A 10,061-nucleotide genomic window follows, 5' to 3' on the forward strand; every position below is an offset into this window, starting at 1 on the left:
TTTCGAATATGTTGTAGACCTTTGTGTCTAATTTCGATAGAATCAACCAATTTGTGATTCTAAAATTCCTACCTCATGATATCAAATTTTTAATAAAGCCATGCAAATCATGACAAAATTTAAAGTCGATTTCAAAAAATAATCTAAAACGATATTGAAGGAGTTTAATAAATTCAAAAATTATACATAAGAACCATAACATCTGAATTTTGGATATGTTATAGATCACCATATCTAGTATCTAGAATATCAAATTGTTAATTATTTTGAAGTTTCTACGGCAAGATTTAAATTTTCTTCCACATACATACTACGATATTAAAAAGGGGACCAAGATCGAAAGGAAAGGTGAGGAACTTACCTAGCACTGTACTCGCTCGTTGTAACCTGCGACAATGTAACTATGACAAAATAACTAAGAGCAAATCTTTATTTATAGAGATCTCAAGTGTGACTCTTAGAGATGTTGGGATCGATGTGGGACTTGATAAATGTTATTGTTCAAGATTGATTAGACAAAAACAAGGTCACAACTTAAGACAGAAGACAACTGAATTAAGAAAATATTTACCATTTTGATATGCAAGTAAATTAAGTCAATCCCCGTATTTATTTTAAATCTAACATGGATCCAAAAAACAATTCATAACGGATATCTAGTGAATATATAAATCAAATCTCATTATTCTTATTTTATTTGATGTAGTATGCATAGGTCCATCATTGTGATTTTTGCATATGAATATTTTCCCAATTAAGGCATCAAGTTAATAATTTAAGTCTAGCCTTCAACAGATTAAATATCTCGACAAGTCTTGAAGCATGGAGTATTTGTAAACAATGAAATTTTATCGAATTTAAAATTCATAGATATTTCAGGTTATATTAAATTTGAGATATAGTATTATTTCAAATAAATATTTTTGATTAATATAATTGCATTAACGTATTTAAGTCCAATAAGTACAGATTAAATTAAAGTCCAATTTCGTTAGACTAGTCCGTCAAATTAAGCCACAAATGATGAGTTCATTATTCTAAGCCTAGGATATTATCTTTTTTTAGATGCTCAAATTGATGTCACATGTCATATGACGTGGCACATCAAGTAAAATGTATGAGCCAATAGAATCATACCATAAGTTAAAATCGCATAGCATGCCAAGACAAATCAAAGACAAACAAATATCATTATGTCACTTCAAGTTGATTGAGAGAAAAAATAGTGTCTCTTTATTACTCTTATTCCTCCCTACAAATATAAATAGGGATCTCACGATTCAGAAAAAAAAAGACTAGAATTTTAACAAATTCAAGAGAGCTCATGGATCAAATGTTATTTTTCCATAGGCTACAAACATTCAAGCACACAATTATTTTTGTATAAGTTTCAGTTATCAATATGAACATTTAATTCAAGCTTCAAGTTCTTAGATTTAAGCACAAGCCAGAATAAAAATCACTAAATTTAAGATCAAGTTTCAAGCTCTTGAATTCAAGTAAAACAGGTATAAATTTGTAATCATCACTGCTAACCTATGAGCACTTTTCATACAAAAGTGCTATAACTTGGTAATGTCATGCAAAAACCAATACAAGATGACCACCTTTTACATCCAAATATGATTTTGCCTTAACCAACAGATCTCAATGATTAAGGCAAAAGTCAGTACCAAAAGGGAATATCAACCTGGGCAGATACTGGTCATCTATTGTCACTGCAGCACAACATAATCTGACACCCCAAATTCTTAGTAGATATAACTTGTGATTTGTGCTATACCAAAAGTCAAGATGTTCATTCCTTGAAACTAGACATGGAATATGTGCTAGAATACATGCCACAACAATGATAATATCAGAAAAATAGATAAAGTGGGTAAAAGTATCACCCTTCATAGCTCCGTTAATCCATCCCTCGACTTGGGAAACAATAACAAGTACGTGTATGCTTTAGTTTAGGATCGTCCGATATAATCAGTTGGGAAGTAATTTATCGAGATTTCCCCAATATCTGAAGTGGAAGAACTAGAGCAGAGCTTCCCAAACTATCTGGGATGAAAACTGAATTTTGGTGGAATGAAAAATTACATCATCTCATTCATAGGGTCTGTATATATATACAAAGAAAGAAGAAGAAGAAAAAATATCTCCTAACATTAACCGACTAATCTACTATGAGAGTTAACTAGATAACAGTCTATGTAACTAACTAACAAACTACACCAGCTAATTCTATGCTAAGATGCAGTTGCAATAATAATTAGAGTAATTAGAGTATCTTATCACCCCCCCTCAAGTTGGAAGGGGGTAATTCACTGACAACTTGTGAAGATTTGCTGAATGTTTGGCTCGAGGCAATGCTTTAGTTAGTCTATCAGCCAACTGTTCTCCAGCAGATATGTGGTGCAAAATAATGAGTCCCTCCTGTATCTTGTCTCGAACAAAGTGGCAATCAACTTCAATGTGTTTGGTTCGTTCATGGAACACCAGATTTCTTGATATATGAACAGAAGCTTGGCTATAACAAAACACAAAAATGGGCAATGGACAAGCTAAGTTAAGTTCAAGCAGCAGTCTTTCTAGCCAGACAAGTTCACCCATTATTTTTCTAACTGCTCTATATTATGCCTCTGTTGATGAGAGAGATATAGTTGTTTGTTTCTTGGATTTCCAGCTGATTGGAGTAGACCCCATAAGTATGATGTACCCACTAACAGATCTTCTAGACTCAGGACAGGCAGCCCAGTCTGAGTCACAATAACCTGTGATGCTACAATTTAAACCTTTGGGTATGAAAATGCCAAGACCAGGGTCTCCCTTTAAGTACCTTAGCACATGGTACGCAGTTTGGAGGTGAGATTCTCTAGGGGATTGTAGGTATTGACTAAGATGTTGTACACTGAAAGCAATATCCAATCTTGTGTGAGTGAGAAAGTTGAGTTTTCCTACTAGTTTCCTATAGAATGTAGGATCACTGAGTACGGTTCCTTTATTGGCATGAAGTTTGATAGTGCTGTCAAGTGGTGATGTAGTTGCTTTGCCGTGTGTGCAATCAAACTCATGGATAAGGTCTGTAGCAAACTTACTTTGTGATATGAGAATCTCATTCTGTTGGTATTGTATTTTTATCCCCAAGAAGTAGTGAAGTCTTCCCAAATCTTTGATCTTGAATTGATCATGGAGGAAGGACTTGAGGGACATAATTTCACCTATATCAGTCCCAGTCAAGATCACATCATCCATATAAACTGCAACAAAAACTGAAGAAGAACCAATTTTTCTGTAAAATAAGGAGTAGTCACTGTTGGAGTGTGAATATCCTCTGGAACATAAAGCATGAGCTAATTTGTCATACCTCTGTCTACTAGCTTGTTTTAGACCATAAAGAGAATTCTTCAACTTGCATACCATACTTTGATCTTCTACCATGAGACCCTGTGGTAAGTGCATATATACCTCCCCATTCAAGTCACCATGAAGGAATGCACTGTTCACATCTAACTGGTAGAGATTCCATCTTTTCTTTGCATCTAGGATAATTAATATTCTAACAGTAGTCATTTTAACAACTGAAAAAAAGGCTTCATTGTAGTCTATTCTAGTTTGTTGGGTATAACCCTTGACAACAAGTATGGCTTTATATCTTTCTATGGTGCCATCAGATTTATGTTTAATCTTATAAACCCATTTTCACCCTATAGCTCCCTTTCCTGCAAGTAAATGAACTAAATCCCAAGTGTTATTGGCATGTAAAGCCTCAAACTCGAGAGACATTATTGCTTGCCAAGCAGGATTCATACTTGCTTCTTCAAATGCAACTGGCTCACAATCACGTGAAATGAGTCCAGTTAACTACTGGCTTGTAGGATTAAGACTTGTGAGGGACATGTGATGGTTGATATTAGGCTGAGAAGACTGATTTTGTGAAGTATGTCGCAAACCAGGTATAGTGTATTTGTATGCATTCAGATACTATGGTATGGTATGAGTTTTGGTTAATCTCCTAAGTGTTGTAGTATGAGAAGATGTTGTAGTTGCAGGATGGGATTGAGCTTGTGCAGAAGATTACGGGGTATTTTCATATTGGTTATCAGAAGGGTTATTTGAGAAACTGATAGGGGTATCATGTGCGGAAGCATGAGTGGGAGAATTAAAAGGCATATGAGTCCTAGTAACATTATCAGTGATGTCCTCATCAATCACATAAGCTTTGTTAAAGTTGTTGTCTGTATGATTTATATCATACTACATGGGGTTCAGAAGTCACCTTCTTTAGTGCAGAACTGAAAGTAGAATCTGGATAAGATAACATAAACGAAAAACAACTTCATAAAAATGTCACATCTCTAGAAATGTGAATCTTTTTAGTACTTAGGTCGAGGACTTTGTACCCCTTTGTGTTGAAAAGATATCCAACAAATATATGTGGTGTTGACCTTGGTTCAAACTTGTCTTTATGAGGTCTTATAGTGGTAGGGAAACATAAGCATCCAAAAAATCTAAGGTGAGAGTATGTGGGATGTTTTTGATAAAGAACTTCAAGGGCTTTTGTTTTGGAGAACTGAATTAGGTAATCTATTTATCAAATAAGTTGTTGTTAGGATTCACTCAACCCAACATTGAATAGGAATCTTGGATTGGTATAATCGTGCTCTTGCAATTTTAAGAAGATATTTGTGTTTCTTCTCCACCACACCATTCTGTTGTGGTATGTATGGACAGGATCTTTGATGTACAACCCCTTTATTTTGAAGAAAAATAGTTGTTTCATTATTGAGGAATTCTGTACCATTGTCAGTTCTGACTGCTTTTATGGTAGTGTTAAACTGATTTTCTACAAGGGAAAAGAAAGTCTTAAGAGCTTATAAAGTGTTGCTTTTGCAGCTTAATAATTGTGTCCATGTTGATCGACTAAAATCATCAACAATGGTCAAAAAGTACTTTTGGTTATCATAGGTAGGTATATGGTAAGGGCCCCAAAGGTCTAAGTGAAGAAGATAAAAAACTTTGGTGGTTGAGATGGCTGATTTTTGTGGGAATGGGAGTCTTGTTTGTCTTTCCATTGGGCAAATATTGCACATAAAGGTTTGTTTAGGAGAGAATGGAATTGGGATAGTGGATATGTTTTTCATCTTAACAAAGGGTACATGCCCTAGCCTATAGTGCCATAAATGATCAACATTACTCCCATGAAACATACATGAACTAGTAGATGCAAAAGAAATAACATTTGAGGGCACTATTTTATTAATGAGAAATGTGAGATTTACAAGTGGATTGAAATATGATGAAGTGCAACCTATCTTACCAATAGAACTAGAGACTTCAGCAGTATTACATTGAACTGAAATTAGGTTAAACTTGAAACTAGGCACAAACAACACTTTATGAAAAGTTAATGAAGGATTTAAGCATACATTACCGATTTCAGTCACTTTTACTCTATAGACATTAGGCAATCTCACTGGGAAAAGATAGGGGAGATACCTGATATTGGTGAGAAGTTTCTTGTTAAAAGTCATGTGGTTTGTAGCCCCGGAGTCTATAATCCATGAGTCAGAAGTTAGCTTTAAACATGCACATGAAAGATTGCCAATATCAGAAATAGAAGAGCAACAAGCTAATATACCTGTAAAATTGACAGCTCCACCTACTATATTGTTCACAGTTTCCCTAGCAGTCTGTCCAGGGTTGGTTACTCCTTGAACTTGAAAGTGCTCCAGTAAGGTTATCAACTGATTGTACAGGTCCTTGCTTAAAGTTTGAGATGACAAGGGTGATTTTGTCTCATGATTATACCTTGCATAAGTCCTTTCCAGCGATCCCTCGGAATTACCATGAGCAATAGTTGTTGTGCCAGAGTTTTTACCCTTCGTGAACCTGAAATTTGATGGGAAACCGTGTAACTTGTAGCATTTATCTTTTGTGTGACCGCTTTTTTTTTGCAATATTCACAAACAAATTGAGTTTGTTTGAAGGTCGAGTACCCCCAGTGCTACGATAAGAAGCATAATTTGTTCGAAAATAGCATTCATACCAGCAGCATTCACATGTAACGATGTGGATTCTAGATTCAATCGATTATGAGGCTTTACCTCTCTTTGTCTTTCTTCTTGAGCTAGGATAGAAAAAGCTTGAGCCATGGTTGGCAATGGGTTCATTATTAAGATACTGTCTCGCACAACGGTGTATACTTCATTCAGCCCCATTAAGAATTGAATAAGTTGTCTGTCTTGTTCACCTTTGTGCATTTTGGTTTTACCCCCACAAGTGCACAAACATATGCATTGAGAATTAGTATCTAGAGTGCTGAGCTCCTCCCACAGCTTTCGAATTTTTTTGTAATAGCTTGTGATGTCGAGATTCCCCTGTGTAAGGTCATTGATTTCTCGCTACAATTGATATAATTTCGCTCCATTTGCTTCGTCTTATCAATCTTCGAGCTCATCCCAGAGCTCTTTAGCATTGTTGGCGTATTGCAAGCTATCTCCTAGATCCTTAGATAAGGAATTGAGAATCCATGATGTGACCATGTCATCACACCTCTCCCATTGAGCATAATTGGGTGAATTGGAATCTGCTTTCGGAATTTTTTCGTTAACGAACCCTGTTTTGTTTTTCACAGATAAAGCCCTAAGCACACCACGACCAAAAGCGATAACCAGTACCGTTGAAAATCACTCAAATTATTGATGTTCCTTCACATTTAGATGGGTGCATGTAATACACATTGGTCAATTCGCCAATTCCACGAGATGGAGATTGCTCTTCAGCTTCGCCATTGATGAAGATAAAGTTTGAATTTGCGAAGAAACTCAAAAATCAAAGGAGAGTTGAAATTGAAAGGGGATCAGAAGGTTGGGGAATCGGAATTGTATACCATATCGAGATTTCCCCAAGTAGAAGAATTAGAGCAGAGCTTCCCAAAATATCTGGGATGAAAACTGAATTTTGGTGGAATGAAAAATTACATTGATCTTATTCATAGGGTCTGTATATATACACAAAGAAAGAAGAAGAAGAAAAAATATCTCCTAGCATTAACTGACTAATCTACTGTGAGAGTTAACTAGCTAACAGTTTATGTAACTAACTAACAAACTACACCAGCTAATTCTATGCTAAGATGCAGTTGCAATAATAATTAGAGTAATTAGAGTATCTTAACATAATTACTGACTGCATATTTTGGAAGATGAAGATTTCACACAATGCATAGCTTCAGAAAATTCAAACAAACTCAATCACTTAGAAGTCAAAGAGTTCTCTTGAGATACTATGAACAGAAAGAGAAGAAGCAGACGTGTCCTAAAATATTACTAGTACTATCAATGAATCAGTTAAACATATACTAAAATCAATACATGGATCCCCTGTTAACTCTTCATTTAACAGCTATGGCACCTATTTACCCCACTGTTGAGATTTCAGCAAAAAGTCTATTTTCTTATGTCCAACATTTAACAGAAAGAAGGCTAATTACAATTTGAATACTCAGAAAATTCCTGGCAAAAAACTCTTTACAACAGTAATGTTTCTTCTGCTGTGGTTGTTTGTCATCATCCTCATATGTGCTCGTTCAGCTCTAGCAATCTATTGTAGCTGTACCACACATTATCCTGAATAACCACAGAAATTCCATTAGATTTATAAAACGTCTATGCAAAAAATTGAACTTACAATTCCAAAATGGATCATGAAAACTTACAATTATAAGAAATCCGTTTTGAGCAGTGAAGGTCAGCTTATGTCAAGTCTCTCTCTGTTAGTCTCTAGCAAACGATTATAGCAAGAACACACCTCATCCTGCACAATCAATTTCCAACAGATTAATATAAAAGTATATGACTTAGTTTAATTAGAAGAACTATATACGAAAAAGAGTGAATAATTGAAAAGTATAAAAAAATACTCACAAGTGGGATAAGCCAATTTGGAGGCAAGGCAGAAATCTCAGTCGCTATCTGTCCCTCATTCAATATATTTGGATTTGACGCCAACAATGTTGCTGCTAATCCTACTATAAATGGTCTCAGACTCATTAACCTGACATCTGCTTCAGTAAACAAATAGATTGTTAAGAGAGTTCATGCATCTTTGGTTGATGAAATGAGATATCATCGCCTTATATAGTCTTAGTAGATGTAACAAAATCAACCCATTTTAGCAACCCGTTCAAGTTTAAGGTCGTAGGATCAAAATGCTACACGATATCAACATACAAATGGATTCTAGAAATCGAAAAATATATGAATTTGCAAGAACCTAAGCTAGTAATTAAGAAGAACAATTAAGTACATAATTTAGAGATAGAATCAGCCCTAATGTTCAATTCTTTTAACACGGTTCGAAACATGAAGACATAAATTGGACTTAATCTTATTAATTTATTGATGATGATTAAAAAAAAACTAGTAATTAATTACCTCCAAGTGTACTCATGATGACATGAACAGTTTTGATTCTGGCATATTCTGTTCTTGTATTATCTCTGCAGAATCTTGATAGAAAATATTTGGTGAATTGAATAGGAGTAACACAAGTCACTGTCTCACCAAATTGATGAATAACATGGTCAGTCATATCCATTATAGTTGTCTCATCATAATCTGCAAATTTCTCATATTCCGATAAATCTACTTGATGTTCATATCTCTCCAATACCTCAGAAGCCAAATTTAAACATGCCATTCCCAATAACACTGGTATCCTGAATCTCTCATTCTACAACAAGAATCCAAAAAAAAAAAAAAATTACTACGAACCCACGACTACATATCGAGTGAAATTCCACAAGTGGGGTCTTGTGAACATAGATAAATTGTTTCCGATAGAATGAGTATACTTACCTTTATAGGCATTACTGAAAGAAACCTATCAACATAAGTCACTGCTGCGTAGATAGTTATTTGTCTGACCCCAAAAGGTCCTCCTATCTGCATATATACGTCAAGAAAATGAAGAATTCAAATTTCTTTCTTTCACATTTATATTCAAAATAGTGAAATGGGATTTTCAAGATTGATTGATTTACTCTATGCTGTTAACTGATGCCAGAAGACACAAAACTAAACTAGTATTCAAAATAGTGAAATGGGATTTTCAAGATTGATTGATTTACTCTAACTATGCTGTTAACTGATGCCAGAAGACACAAAACTAAACTAGTATTCAATATAATGAAATGGGATTTTCAAGATTGATTCGTTTACTGTAACAATGTTGTCGATTGCAGTATTGCGAACTTGAAGAAGCCAGCCATGGTGCATAATTCTTGAAGGAAGACAGCTGGTGAGTCCAGCAATGGCAATTCTATTTTCTCTTCCAAGCATCCGATTGACGTAATCTTCATTATCTGCTCCAATATCTCTAATTTCTTCTGCTATTTCTTGTTCTGGTGAAACAAAATTTTGAATACTTCTGAAAATATCACCCCAATCTTCTTCCATTCTTTTCTTCTTCTTTTTTTCGTTTGAGCAGCTAGTTATTTCTTGGGATTTTGTGCTTATGTAGCAGTGGAAAACGATAGAAAGAGAGATTTAAAATGGACAGAAAAATGGTGGGTAAATCTGGAAACATTGAAAAAACAGTAGTAATGTGGTTAAAACTGACGGTTAGTTTGGTTGAAGCTGTTAGAATTACCTAAGCATTAATAATTTACGTGAATAATATATTTCCTAACTAGCCAGTAGTAATGTGAATCGATTGGTTCGGTTCGATAAATATGCTAAATCAATAAGATATTTTTTATCGATTTTCGGCTTACCCGTTTTTAATCCTTTAACGGTTTTATTTTCGATTTATCCAATAAAAAAACACTCATAAAATAGAAATAATAGTAACTAACATAAAAAGAAACTAAATCTTAATTGCAATCAAAAATTCTACATGATCTATTTTAATTTGCAAGAATCTTCAAGTTTAAACTAAATGTTGTTAGAAGAAATTAATAATTTGTATAATTGAATTAATAGGTTTGTTAGAAAAATTAAGAGAAATATATAATAAGTCATATATATATATATATATAGGTAGGTGAAAAATAGTAATTTAGCGTA

General features: G+C 34.3%; 1 protein-coding gene across 1 annotated transcript; it reads right to left on the reverse strand.

The window, feature by feature from the left end:
- Window positions 1–7,307: 7,307 nt before the first annotated feature.
- On the reverse strand, window positions 7,308–9,541 carry LOC107869461 (cyclin-D5-3-like). The gene is made up of 6 exons (XM_016716001.2): window positions 9,216–9,541; window positions 8,853–8,939; window positions 8,430–8,727; window positions 7,920–8,056; window positions 7,712–7,809; window positions 7,308–7,622 (listed from the first exon to the last, which is right to left on the reverse strand). The coding sequence occupies exons 1-5, from the start codon at window positions 9,450–9,452 to the stop codon at window positions 7,744–7,746; spliced, it is 825 nt and encodes a 274-aa protein (XP_016571487.2). The 5' UTR covers window positions 9,453–9,541; the 3' UTR covers window positions 7,308–7,622; window positions 7,712–7,743.
- Between the last annotated feature and the right edge of the window lie 520 nt (window positions 9,542–10,061).

The sequence above is a fragment of the Capsicum annuum genome, chromosome 4 (assembly GCF_002878395.1).
Source record: "Capsicum annuum cultivar UCD-10X-F1 chromosome 4, UCD10Xv1.1, whole genome shotgun sequence".
Lineage (NCBI taxonomy): Eukaryota > Viridiplantae > Streptophyta > Magnoliopsida > Solanales > Solanaceae > Capsicum > Capsicum annuum.